We start from the raw sequence: 15,094 nt of genomic DNA on the forward strand, positions 1-15,094 counted from the left end.
TAAGTGTCTGTTTTAGAAAATGGGATGCAGTATATACTTTTGTATTGTTTTTAGGCTGTATGACTAACAGAAATCTAAAGGTAAATATTACGTTTTCGAAGTCAGTCATTCGGATTTTTATCCCTGTAAAAATAAATAAGTATCAGTACGTATTCTTATTACCTAATTAATAAGACAAGTATTGTACAACATTGATTTGCCTACTCTGCTTGGAAGCTCTCCTGAGCTACGTTTCAGTGCACTCAGGAACTTGTAGGAGACCATTTCTCGGAACGTTACTTAGCGGCGATCATTAACTTTGCGTTGATGACTGAATATGGTTTTCTTAGAATCATAACGACCGAGACATTTTATTATGATTAAGCATAAGTTTAATATAAGTACTTTACTATATGGATTTTAATTAATTAATACACAGAAAGAATCGCAGGCTCGAGATCATTTGTGGTTGTTTTTTTTTCTTTTTTTTTTGGATTTCATATTTGTTTTTCGACGCAGTAAAAGATACTGGAAAAGATCAAAGACTGATTCAAGTATTTAACACGTAAAATCAAAATCATTATTCGAATTGGGCTACTAATGCACTTCCTGAAGGTCAAAATAACATTGTATGATTACAACATGTTTTCCATAATGAAAACTGTGGTAAGAGTGACGTCATATTACTTAAGCGGAGAATTCGTCTGCTCGAATAGGTGAATGTTATAGGTCACGACGCTAAATCCATTGTGCTCGAAATTTCGATTGTATCGGTCAAGTTTTTATGCGATCCACATATGCTTGTGCTGAGCCTGGGTGTCTTTGTGATATGAACGATAGGAAAACCCCGCGTCATAGGTATTCAATCTCTTTGTGCAGAAGTTGATTCTTCTCATAAAGAAACTATTACATAGCGCGACTAAACTGCAGCAGAGGTACAGTTTAGTCTACGTACACCTTGTCGACGAGATAGGAGCAGCTTTCAATGGATTTACAGAAACAGTTGACTACTTCAGTACTACACTTGCGGTCGGTATTCCTACGCCGTTGCACATCTAAACGAAGCAAACATACAATGACGTTCTAAGATGTCTATTGTTCTATAAATTCCGTTTGACGATGGCAATACGTAAAGATGGCGTTCTGCAAGGAATTTACGAGGGCGAAAAGTTTTTCGCAATAAAAATATAAAACTGATTTAATAATTAAAACGACTGAGCCAAAGTGGAACAAATAACGAAATGCTAGTTCACCTTAAATGAGAAAAGTATCAACAGTATATAACATATCCGCAGTTTTCTTTTGTTTTAAAAAATATTTCTGAGGTATAAAATAAAAAGCATACAAAACAGACGATTTGAGAACGTCATCATTTCTGAAGTACGTTGAAAAGAAGAAAAGCAGAAAGAACAACAACTGTCTTCTCCAAACCCTCTGTGATCGGCGAAATAAACAAATCAACGATTAATAATATGACGTAATCACCACACAATAAAAGCGACTCAATTAATAAAGAGACTCAAATCAGTGATACAGTGTAGTAAATAATAATAATTGTTAACGCCGGACGTCCGGTGACCGCACGCCGAAAACTGGCAATTTAATTATGATATCACTGGACAAGTGGACACATGTTGCATTTTTATACTGAACCTTTTATTTGCGAAATAATTTACATTTGTGGTGAATATAATGTTTCATCTGATATTCATATTGTTTGGATCAGCTTTTTCTGATTTATTAGGTTATGTCTACGGCTTTTTCAAAAACTTTAAATATGTGTTGATTGGAAGGCTGTGATGATATCTGGTAGAGCGCGAGTCTGAGTGGCGAAATTGAGGGTTCCGTTAAAACAAAGATAATCATCTGCAATCAAATAGGTCACTCATGAGACCGTAACAAGCATTGCTAGACCTAATTTTGTTTTTGATACAGCTGAACCTAACGAAAATACCCACATAATCTTCAAACACATAAGCTGTCTATCTATCTCAGTCCATGAGATAGGTACAGACGAACGGACACAACAGACGGACAGTAATATTTCAATTATATGGTTACGATTTTGCTCTTTAGGTACGGCAACCTAAAAATTGTTTTCGAGAGGATATAAACTTAACTAAGCGTGGATTTAAAGGTATAAACTGAGAACAGTTGCAAAGGTAATATATATCCATAATACATGCCTAGCACTGGACTTGGAGACTACGACAATCCTTAAACAAAATCATATATAACATTAAGGGCAAGCAGGGACATACGCTCACTGCAGCTTCGTAATAATTCACACATAACGCACGGCGCAGGGCTGTCCCAAGAGTTTATATTAATTAAGAGGTGGCGAGACGCAGTCACGTGCCACACAAAGTAGATTATTTGTGGACACCCCTGAAGTCTTCATTATCGCCGACTTTCCTTATTGTTTCGTACATCGAGGAGTGAGATATGCTACTGTGTGCTAATAACTCCTGACTGGTGGGGTCAGCAGACGGCTTGTAGGGAACGATCAGTTGTGTATCCTGCATAATAATGTTAACGTGTAGATTGAATTGCTATTTTCATGGGACAGCGAAGTGCCAAACTAGGGAATAGCCTTTGAAAAATTACTAATTTGGAGGTTATGGAGAATTGATATTAAATAACAGGACAAAAAAGGATACGAAATAAAAATTCACGAAAGAACATAATGACTTTCAAATAGTATGTGCGACAGCCCTGTCCTAGGTATTTGGTCATTCAGATAAATTTATTACTCTGTCTGCATTTCCTAGCGTCTAGACTTTCATAAAATGTTACCTTACGACCCACACTTACATAATTTGAGCTCATAATTAGTCCACACAACTTTGGACAAACTTTGTGGAGACCGACTCATATTTCTGCAGGGAAATTAAGTGAAGCGCCATCTGTAAATCTTCTTGAGAGTGAACAGTTAATGTGCATGGGTAATACAAGTGTATTAAATCAAGATTGCGTTTAACAGATATTGCTGCAGCAGGCCTCAAGTGGAAATAAATAATTACATTAATAGCTGACTATTTTCAGTGACTCTCATAATTTTACCTCTGAGAAGCGGTTTTACCTGTATTATTCATCATTTATTGTTCTTCGTAAAACCGCAAGTAACCAAGACAATCCTCAACAAACAATAAAATATTTCGCTACTAGGAAGAGAACGGCAGCAGAAAAAATATAGCAGAAACTTCATCATTTTCTTATAGATGCAATAAATAAGGGCACAGTCACAAAGGTGGGTCTCGCATAAAGCGTATCGTTAGCAATAGCACGTCCACGGGAACGGGCCGGAAACGGCACGGAAGCGGGAAATCATTCGGCGACCGGATCCGCCGAGACGCCGAGCCGAAACTACCCGCAACCCTCCATTCAATTAATCTCGACAAAAAGTGATAAATACAATTTGAAACGGTCTTTGTTTTTAAGAAAAATGCAGTCTTTGAGATAAATTTTGGGTTTCAACCCCCATTGAGTCATTACCTTTAGTCTGAGTTAAAAACGTCTTTCGGTTATTTATTTCGAAGATAATGGCGCTATTTGGTTGAGACCGGCGCCGCTTTTTAATGCAATAATCATTATTGTTTTCCCCAAACAAATGAAACATAAACATTGCACTCGTTCATACTCTCCTTTAATTGCTCTACAAATCAAGCATTCCTCATCAAACGCATAAATGCAATACCATTCTTAATTTTTCCTATCATCCTTACGACTTATGAACTACAATTTCACGTAACTGATATTATCTGCTGTAGTAAAACACGTTAGTGTATCGCTCTAGCTTTTTACCCGACTACATCAGAAAACGGGTAATGTTTTTGCCGCTAGTGCAGCTCGCAGCACTCTCTACTGCCGTCAGATTTTGATCTCGTCCGGCCGGACGCTGAGCCGAGTCACAGCAGTATTAATTTCTTCACAAACACCACTACCACTTGTCTAAAATTGTAAGTGAAAACATAACGCTTTCACTGTCAGAATTGGGCTCATTTAAAATTTGCGTCTGGTCTCAATAATACTATAGATACTAAGTGAAATCGAATTTAAAATTTCTCATTTAAAAATCAAATGAAGCTATAATGAGGATACGTAAAATTAGTTCAAATATCACAAATCAATTTATATACAACTCATTGCTCATCAATGAAACAGTCGCTAATCCGATAAAATTAAAATACAGTTTCCATTTGAAATTGTTTTGTTATGAATAAACATATTATATCCACATAGTTTAAGTGAACTGTAGTCAATACACGTGGATGTTTTCAAGTCACGAATTATTATTAGTTTTAATCGTTTCTCGCACCATAGAATTTAGTCCCTGAGCAACGTCGAGGGGGTTTCACGAACATTAACAGACATATAGACTCAGGAAAAGCATTCGTGGATCACAAAAAACCTGGTCCTAAGCGGGGATCGAACTCGAGACTCGTTGCGTAGAGCGACTTTAGCGTTGTAACCTTAACCAATCTACATATACTGTGGTTGACTACCACGTTTTACGTAAGTTTTTTGAAACAGTGTCTAAAGATATCTTCATCCACAAATGTAACAATGTTAATTCGGTAGGTACTCGTAGGTAGACCATCAGAACCTACTGCATTGAATGCCAAGTACTCTACTACAAAATGGACAAATAATAATTCGCTTTAAAATATTGACCACTAAGAAATCATTCCAGAAAGAAGCTAGTCTTCTTCCATAAAGTCGTGACCTTTTAAGTTTTCGTTCTCGATAAGAAACCCTTAGTAGTGGTCCTTAGCTCGGAAGTGAACATTTTTCATCATTTACTCGGCAATAAGCGGTTTAGTTTTTACCTTGTCTGCCACCGAACAATATATTTCTGTTAATAGTTTATTACACACTGGGCTTATATTGCAACGCAGTAATAGCTTTTTAGATGAAATTAAACTTTTGTGACGTTGTGTTACGAGCGTCGTGACTGTTGTGTGTGTAATAAACAATTCATTTTAATTCGACGGAACAGTTTTTATCTAAAAATATTTTGGTAAAGTATTTGATGAAAAAGTTTTGATTTAGTTTTTATTTTTCTTTATAATTCTTTACATGCACTTGTTTAAATCGTTTTTATGGTTGTTTGATTTAATTGGAGAATAAAATGTTTGTTTGTTTATGTTCTGTTTAAATAACACGATAGAATGAAAAATCTGTCAACACTCACGAAAGTTCTATTTTCAAATTGTGTTTCTTTTTATTACATTTCTATTTTTACACATTGCCTGCATTCATCGAGAATACTGGCACGTTACTCGTACTTTAAATAATTTGAAAGAATTAATAAAATAAAAGACCTAAAAGTACTGGAAGGTATATAAAACTCATCACACCATTTTCAATGCATTCAGAACTCTACGATAACAGTAATTTACGTCAATTTATAAAATAAATCATACTTAAACATCAACAAACTCTAAAGATCCGACTCAGAAATCAACTAGGAATGAATGTATGACTAAATTCTACCAGTTTATATCCTTAAGACGAAACCAAAACAACAAAAATAGATCTGTTAATTAATTCTCAAAATAATTCACCGCATAAATGTTATTTACGGTGTTTAAGGAAAAAACAACACGTAGTCGCCGTCCTTATTACACAGTACATTCAATTAGCCGCGAAGTACGTAAAGTGTTTCTATCTTTTAGCAAGCCGCACTCAATATAACCCAGTTTATCTGAACATCAGAGGCAAATTGCCAGAAGTTGCATGCATTCTGTTGTGGGTCAGTGACCTGCGAATTGTGAATTAAATCTGCGGTAGATATTTTCGCTCGCAAATTATCTATAGTTAGGTCAATGCTCACAAATAATTGTATACAATGAATATGTTTGGTTCAGCGTGAGGAATCGAACGTTCTAATATGTGATGATGAGATCATATGACGTCACCTAGTTGTTCAACTAGTCCTGATGTAGGTTTTATGTAGCTGTACCGTACTTGAAATACTCGAATAGAGTATTTGACGAAATCTAATAATATAAATATGTTTGGACCGCCACGCCGATTTCCAAAAAAAAATACGTACTTATCACATTATTAAAAAGTAACGGAGATTAAAACAACTTAAGATGATGAAGTGTATGGTAATGAGGGCTAGTAACATCACTTACTAGTAACAAGCGTAGGTACTGGTAAGTGACGTCACACGAGATTTTATTTCCCTGTAACCACTTCAGTTTTTGTTTACGAGACAAAAAAAAACCTATCCAATATAGATTTGTTTGTCTAATACCCAATGAAAATAAAAGCGTGTTAAAAAAATACCAAGCAGGTTTTATACAGCGCTGTACTAAGAACTCTGGAACACATCTAATGGCTTGATGAACGTTTTAAAGATTTTAATTACTACGGTACTTAGACAACTTAAAGACTTGTGTCTTGAATAGCTGAGCACATTTTCAAGAAACCGAGTTCTCTCGAATGATGTAATAAAGGTGACACATTATTTTTAGGACATCCAACAAAAATATTTTTATTGGCACACGCATGCAGTTCTTCAGACTTCAAAAATACTTAGGTACCTATATAAAACTATTTGCGTAAACGTCTTGTTTATTCATCATTATGAAGAGTGCACTCCGCTCTCACTAGACTTTTTATACGGACAGTTTTTAAATACGTTCAAAACAGGACACGACATGATTATTAAGGTAAAATAAATTAATGAGCAACATGCATTTACCTATAATTCCTTGATATATGTAAATCAAGGTACCCATTATCTACAAATACATTTAGTAACATATATGTACTAAAATAATTCAAAATATATTAGCAATAGCAATGAATGGAGTGTTAATCGGATGGTTTACGAGATAATACTCGGTAATGGGCACAAACAAACAACGCGACAACTTAGGAGCAGATAACAGCATTCCCCAGACTTTGTGTGCCCACTTAATTAATGTCTATTTCATTAGTAATTTGTTTATGTCGTTACTAATTTTTAATGGCCGCCCGATAAGAGTTACTCAAGTTTCTACAGGATTCCTAAGTTAAGGGATTGGTTTTTTGCAGCTTTTTACGTATTTTTATGCTATATTCTAGTACAGCATTTTTTCTCCTATATTTTCTTATGACGAACCCTTAAAAGTGTTACTTTTTTATTAACTTGGGGTATCATCTATCACTTACTATTACTAACTGTTAAAATAATTACGCCAAAATCTCTTAATTGTCAGAAAGTTAAAAGTTGTATTTTATTTTAGTCAAATCATAAGATTAGTGTGGCATAGTCTCTTGCTCTAATAACCAAAAAATATTGAGCTAGACTGTCAAAAAACCGTCTCATAAACAAGAAGACCACATACTTACCCCTATATTAAAAAGCATAATATATCAGCGGCTCTACAAGACAAACAATGCGCTGGTGAAACAGCTCTCGTAAAGTTTAAAGGAAATAAAACTGGTAAAGTTAGTGGCAACAAACATCTCACACCAATAAAATAAAAATATTTAAACGGCTGAACAAACAAAAAGGTTAATATGTAAATATCTAAATCAAACACCAATTAACCCGATTAGATATACTCGAGAATATTTTCCTCGACCCGAAATTCCCGCGGCAGATCTCCTGCACCTTACGAAACAATGCTCCCGAGTTTATTTCCGTAAATTCATATATATGCGACAAAATGTGCGTCCCATTAACGAGGCATTCCAGCTATTCCAGTGTTGTGTGAAGCGTGGAGAGATGTGGACGTGCGCGGGAGTGCTCGCGCTGGTGGCGTGCGCGTGCGCCGTCACGCGCGACCAGTTCTACCCTCACGGACTTGGGTACGACCAGACCCTGCCGCGCGGCAGCGAGGTCCCCTCCCCTGAGATACAGCTCAAAGTACCCATCAAGTTCTACGGAGAAGTTTACGAAAGCATATTTGTGAGTACCTTTATTATAGATTTTCTAGGTTGCCCATTGTTGGGCGTGGGATTGAAAGTAACTTAACTGAATTTTCAGTTTCATAATAAATGAAAAGTATTTTTTTCTACATGAAAAACACACTTTAATAATTCTGTGCAAAAAATATTAAAAGTTTATGAAGGGATGATGGCACTTAAATTAAGTAACTAATTTCTTAGGAAGCTCTCGATAATTAACATGCTTATAAGAATGCGAGTCGTATGCTTATAAGTATCTAGTGTTCGACGTTGCAACGACCTAATTCCAAAGAACAAGGGGACTTAAGTTTCCAGCCTCATAGCCATTATTTACCCGGTAATCTAACTGGATTAGTTTAAATATCTTGACTATTTATACCATTTTAAAACCCTCTTTCTGATTCACATATAAAATGTACTAAGTATTTGGAGAAAAAGTCCAAAGATGTCAACTGAAAAACAGATTTCAAAACAATAAAAGCACGGCTTTCGGTATTTTGTGATGAAAATTTAGAGTATAACTTATTTATCTACATTTTAGCAAATATGGCGATATAAGTACGATCGATGGTACTCTATAATAGCTTATTTCTTTAGATACACTCAACATCTGATTCTAATATTAACAGTCCACTAAATTGTAACTAAATAGCCGCTCAAAATATTTATTGAAACGACATGAAACTGGATTTAAGGTTTTTATCCTGGCAAAGCTGCCATAGGTGTCACGGACGGAAACTTCATTTAATTTTCATCGCGCATTTGACAAAATTCTTCAAAAAACAGAGTCGTGGGATGTTAATAAACACTATTTCTGTCTGTTTCGTGGCGGGGGTCAAATGAAGGTAAACTACTGTTATTCGGGCTCATTAGTTGGTCTGCAAACTCACGTAATTGGGGAATGGCTAGACATACGGTGTGTACTCGTTTAGGTGCAATCTAGCATTGTCTACGCGTTCTAAATAGTTACAAAACTGAAAAATATGCGTTTTATATCAAAGTGTTTTATAATTTCTTTATTGTATCAAGTTTTTCTGTCAAGAAACTAAGGATTCACTTCCATATTAAATGATTAAATCATAAGAAGAATCCTTTTCCTGCCTAGGTTGGGCATTCAAAATGTTCCTCATGTCATCGATATTTATCATAAACAAACTTCTTTTTGTTAGCAAAATTGTTCAAACCTTATTTATCAAAGTTACAAACGTTTAAAATATTTTGGATGCAAGAAAGTCGATTCAAAATAACCAAATCTTCGTTTCAAATAAATATTATAGTATAAAATTTATCTGTCAGAGAAAACGGCAGTTATTTTTATTGTTTAGTACCTAACTATACCACTGTTGATGCCATCTGATGTCGCGAGCTTAATTACAGCCTCAAGAATCTCAAGATACAATTGATGTAACTCATGCGATGCGGCGCTTATGGGATATGTTTTGAGCACTTGCAAGTTTTAGTTTAGGAACTCGTCTTTGAAAATCCGTTGATAAATGCCATAAAATCTGACTTCTGATGACCAATATATATCCCCTTGAGCCAAGTGACATTATCAAACCGTTAGATCCAATTTAAGGACATAGCATTTTTCTTTCGATTAGTCATGTGACTTTGACCATTAGTGTTTTATTGACGCTAAAAATGTTAGTAATGTCGCTTGCCTAGAGGGGCTGGTTTTGTATAATTATACTTCATTTGGAAGACAGTTCATTTGTCTATAGTAGCCTATATGTTTAGTTCAAAAAACTGTATATTATTTTAATAAGCAACGTTTTACCTAAATCACACTATTTTTTTCTTGTTCTCGAGTTAAACGAGTTTGTTAGTTGTGATAAATAATGTCCGAGGTTATCGATTTATCATAATGTATTCTTGTAAATTCGCTAATTATCGTCAGAATTAGTTATTTTGATAATCGAACTGTTTTTATAAACCCGATTTTTGGCTTCAAAACTAAATAAGAAAAAGCCACCATTTTGGAATAAATATAAAAGTTGTTTCGCATACACAGTTGATTTTAAATGTCAAATACTTAGTGTAGGTAAAACACAAGAAAATACCTTGGATTAAAGTCCGACTCATGTACTTTTTGCGTTAACGGAAAGACATTCGTAAATTCCCTAAAGTTAACAATTTGAAGTAACACAATGACCCCACAAATAGCTCCTAAAACAATGACAATGTTACTACGCCAAATTGAGTCACAAATAATTTGATTGTTAACTTGTTACCTATTGAATTAATGGCAAACAGTTCAAAATGTCGCCATTCATATGTACATAATCATTCCGTGAATTTCATTAACGTTATTTGTGGATAGGTACGGAAATTAGATCACCAATAGATAAAAATACCTTTGAGTGAATTGTGTTATCTGCCTATTGTGTTCACAATCCGCTTTTCATGGCCTTAGGGTTGCTATGTCCAAAAGTTAACAACTAGGACAAGACGCTTAAAAAGCCTGGCTTTTAGAGCCAAATGCCGACAGATTTTTATGAGACATGCGAGTTTATTCATCGGTGTCTAAGACATTTTTCTGGGTCTCTCTAAACTAGTACAAATTAGGGGAAACCCTACATGGTCAATTGGTCGTTAGTTGATAAAAGGTCGATGGTTAATTGATTAAGAAAGAAAACCCACGTTTCTATGTTTAGGAAGCAAATAAATTCACGTAACCTTATAAAATTAATTAATTTTCTTCTTAGTAAAGAGACGTGCGGCGAACGCTTTTGTTTCATGACACGCGTTCTCCCTCAAGATGTTTCACTTCACTGTTTGTCAGTGGTGTCTAAGAATAACTACGATGGTTGCAATTTGCAAAGTAACATAAGAAATATAGCTTCGCTCTGTTTTTCAGTATCTAGGTTGTATCCAAAGTCAAAACCACTAGAAATTCTTATATTTCGAGTTTTCGAACTTGACTACAAGTCTGGAACTCATTTAAATAATATAGGTAAACTGCGATATTTTGGTGGAGTAATAAAACATACCTAATTGAGTGGTGAGGTCACGTATCAGATGATTGCGAATCCATGCATTTGTGCATTTCTGCAGAACGCGTATTGGGACGAAGCGGACGGAAGCGCACGTGGGCGGCGCAGATAGCAACGGTCACTGACTTATATTTCAGTATTAATCCTTACGTAGTAAGACTTAAGATTTATAAACTCAGATAATAAATACGGTATATGTAATGAAATCTGACTAAGTAAATCATTAGACACCAAACTCTTGCAGATATCGAAGAAACAATCAGCTCAGGCAACCATTGGCCATAAAGTTTCCTTTAATAGAAAAGTTCGACAATAAATAAATATTGAAGGAAAATCGGAGTGAAAAATATTTAGATTTTAATCTTTGAATTTACTACGAATAGCTAATTTTCATTTCTTTTCATTTTGAAAGTCTAATACAAGTTTCTTATAATAAAATGACTGCGTAGGTCAAGTCCAAGTGTTTAATTTCCGATCTGAGTATTACAGTTAGTCCAATAGACGATATTTATTTGAGTTTATGGCTAACGTTATTCCAGTTAGTTGCAACACATGCTGTAACCATTAGTTACCCATATCTTACGGTTTGGCTTACCTAGCCCTAGTTATAGATCGACAGACAGACAAGGGTGGTTTGGCAAACATGAATCGCATAAAGTTTCAGCTTAACTTTGATCGTTGATATTTATTGTGGATATTTATTCCTAACCATCGAAGTGCAGACAAATGTGCTTTTGGCGTTTCATACTCCGAGAACTTACTTATATCATGTTTTAGGAATCTAAATTATCGTAGCGACTTAAGCAAGAGTCGGGACGTTTTCGTTAAATTTACCTAAATACTTACGTTATCACTGAGCGGGTCAAAGCCGTGTTTATATAATGTGCCTAATCGCAAAAGATAAACGCTAAGTGTGTATTAAAGTTACGAAAATATACAAATTTTGTGGCACGTTCCAAGTGTTCTACATCAATTAAATCATCTTTCTTTTGTAATTGCAGGTAAATAACTTTGGTGTTCTGACCTTTCGTGCCGACATCCCATCGTTTCTGAACATTGAGTTCCCGCTACCGTACCCATCGATCGCGGCATTCTACACCAACGTTGACACAAGCAACGCTGGAGCCGTGTACTACAGGGAAACGAACGAACCACACGTCCTAACCAAAGCGGAAGAGAGCGTGCAGAACAACTTCCACGCTTATTACGACTTCAAACCATCCAGCGTGTTCATCGCTACCTGGGAAGATGTCACCTACACTTCTCAAGGTCGCACCAGCCCGCTAAGGAACAGCTTCCAAATAGCCGTGATCAACAACGGGACAGAGAGTTTCGTTGAATTGCTGTACCCCGAAAGGGACATCCAATGGATACAGAAAGATGCTCAAATATTAAGTTTACCCGATGCAAAAGCACAAGCCGGTTTTGTGTCCGAAGATGGACGTATCTACACTCTCCGCGGATCTGGAAGTCATCAAATTAGAAATATTGTCTCGTAAGTAAATTCACTTATTTGAAACACATCATCTTCATCCTCTCCTCTAAAAAAACAAATTTTGCTGTGCCCGACAGGGTCCATAATTGTTTCTCTTAATTTTACCCACCAGCTTTGTACACATTATGGAATGCAATAAAGTTATTGATTGATTGATTGATTGACATTCCCAAACACTAATATTGCAAATCTTCGACAATCATGGTAACCTAAAAATATTTTTACTTCCAGATGGTCTAATATTCACGAGCCTGGTAGATACGTTTTCCGGATTGGAGATATACCTAATGACAGCAATATTGCTGTTCCCGACCAGTACGATCAAACCGAAGTTGAAATCGAAGAAGAGTCTAAAACGTGTGCACAGAGCGGTCCAAGCGTGTGCCACGTTCAGGCTCGATGTGTCGACTACCAAGCGGGCATTTGTTGTCAATGTAACGACGGGTTTTACGGAAACGGAAAATCATGTATAAAAGATGACGTTCCACTCAGAGTTCACGGAAAAATTAATGGCGTTTTAAACAACGTCAATCTAAATGATGTCGACATACAAGCATACGTAGTCGTCGCTGACGGGAGAGCATACACAGCTCTTTCCCTCGTTCCTGGAGAACTTGGAAGCAGTTTGCAATTACTTCATGTACTTGGTGGCGTGGTGGGCTGGCTCTTCGCCAAGCCATCTGGGTTTGCCAAAAATGGATACCAATTGACAGGCTCCACGTTTAACCACACCGCAGATGTTTGGTTCCCAATAACAGGTGACAGAGTTACAATAAAACAAGAGTACCTGGGACATGATGTGTTCGACCAAATTACTTTAGAAACCGATATCAGAGGTTCGCTACCAGCAATTTCAGTTGATGCAAAACTAGATATAAGTGAGTATGATGAGCAATACACTCTGGTAGAACCGGGTCTCATACGTTCTGAATCAACGCGAACGTTTACTAATAAGCTAACAGGAGAGAAATACGAACAGAGAGTTTCACAAACCTTCACATACAACACTTGCCTTTTTGCACCTGCATCACCTGAGGACAATACGCCGTTGACGTTAAAAATAAGCAAGAACTATTTGGGATATGAAAGCAAGGAAAATATTGTCAGATACGGTATGACTAACAAGATATTCCCTCTGGGTGAAGAAGACCCTTGTATTGTCGGTAGAAGCACTTGTGGACCTCACAGCACATGTGTGGTACAAGGAGACTCTTTCGCATGTGTTTGTCAAACAGGATACACAGAAAACTACGTAGACAATGCTGCAACATGTGTTGATATTAACGAGTGTCAAATTGGAACACATAACTGTGACACCAATGCCGAATGTTACAACTACGACGGCGGCTTCCAATGCAGATGTCGTTCTGGGTTCTTAGGAAACGGCATAAGTTGTAAACTTCTTTTAACTTGCCAAAACAAAAACTGTGATAGCAATGCCCAGTGTGTGGAGAATCCAGGAAGAGAACCTACATGTGTATGCAACCCTGGATTTACTGGTAACGGAGACTCCTGTTATCAAAACTACAAGACTGCTTGTTCTGGATGCTCGCCATACGCTTCCTGTGTTTTCGCTAGCAACGGTTACGAATGTAAATGCTCTGAAGGATATTACGGTGATGGCTATAACTGCATCGCAATCGCGAGAGTTGACGAAACAACGCGCGCTTCTATTCCGGTAGAAAACAATGAAGCCGATTATAATGAGACGTTCGTATTGCCGCACTGTGACACATATGGCTGCCACTGCCCAGATGGCTATTCTGACTATAGAGATGAGCTTAATAACCAGCTATGTCGTTTGTGTATCACCAACGGCAACCAAGAACCTACTGAGCCTAACTATCCTCCTCCCACAGAAACATATTACCAAACTGACTACTCCACTCAAACAGAAGGCGCTCAGCAACCACCAACGGGATCCGTACCTTGGGACCCGAACTACAATAGACCATCAGAACACGATTATGACGCACCTCTGGATATCTACCAAGCACAAACGCCACCTTCGAACGTCTACAACGAATCTGAAGATAACAACTACCGCCCTCCCTCAGGAAATAATTATTATCAGCAACCCGACCAACCGGACCAACATAACTACCAACAAACCTTAGATAACAACTATCCATCTCCTCAACCCAACTACCCAGAGCCTCAACAACCCGACTACCAATCTCCTTATAACTACAATACTCCTCCGCCAAGCTATCCTTCTCAACAACCGAGCTACCCCCCATCTCCAAGACCAAATTATCCCCCATCCCAGCAACCAAGTTACCCTCCTTCTCCTCGACCAAATTATCCAGAGCCTAATTACCCTGTGTCTGAACAGCCAGACAATGGTTACAACTACCCTGCACCTCAACCTAACTACCCAGAACCACAACAGCCTGATACATCTTACCAGCAGCCTGATACATCTTACCAGCAGCCTGATACATCTTACCAGCAGCCTGATACATCTTACCAACAGCCTGATACATCTTATCAGCAACCTGATACATCCTATCAGCAGCCTGATACATCTTACCAACAGCCTGATACATCTTACCAACAACCTGATTCATCTTACCAACAGCCTGACACATCTTACCAACAGCCTTCAGGAAATGGATACCAACAGTCTACCGAAAACAACGACTTAAGTAAGATAACCTTTTTCTCCAGAATAAATATCAATGTATAAAATTATACAAACAGACATTTGTAATAAGTA

General features: G+C 36.9%; 1 protein-coding gene across 4 annotated transcripts in view; it reads left to right on the forward strand.

The window, feature by feature from the left end:
* LOC113497286 (nidogen-1) overlaps positions 1-15,094 on the forward strand; it is a 31,264-nt gene that overhangs the window by 13,301 nt on the left and 2,869 nt on the right. For 2 of the 4 annotated variants that reach the window (XM_026876772.1, XM_026876773.1), the window contains exons 2-4: positions 7,676-7,888; positions 11,882-12,375; positions 12,607-15,023. In XM_026876772.1, the coding sequence (XP_026732573.1) occupies positions 7,706-7,888; positions 11,882-12,375; positions 12,607-15,023 (3,094 nt within the window). In that variant the 5' untranslated portion in view covers positions 7,676-7,705. Of the gene's footprint in view, positions 1-7,219; positions 7,889-11,881; positions 12,376-12,606; positions 15,024-15,094 lie in introns of those variants that run through there. The other 2 variants (XM_026876774.1, XM_026876771.1) reach the window with 2 other exon arrangements.

This window comes from Trichoplusia ni, chromosome 9 (genome assembly GCF_003590095.1).
Source record: "Trichoplusia ni isolate ovarian cell line Hi5 chromosome 9, tn1, whole genome shotgun sequence".
NCBI lineage: Eukaryota > Metazoa > Arthropoda > Insecta > Lepidoptera > Noctuidae > Trichoplusia > Trichoplusia ni.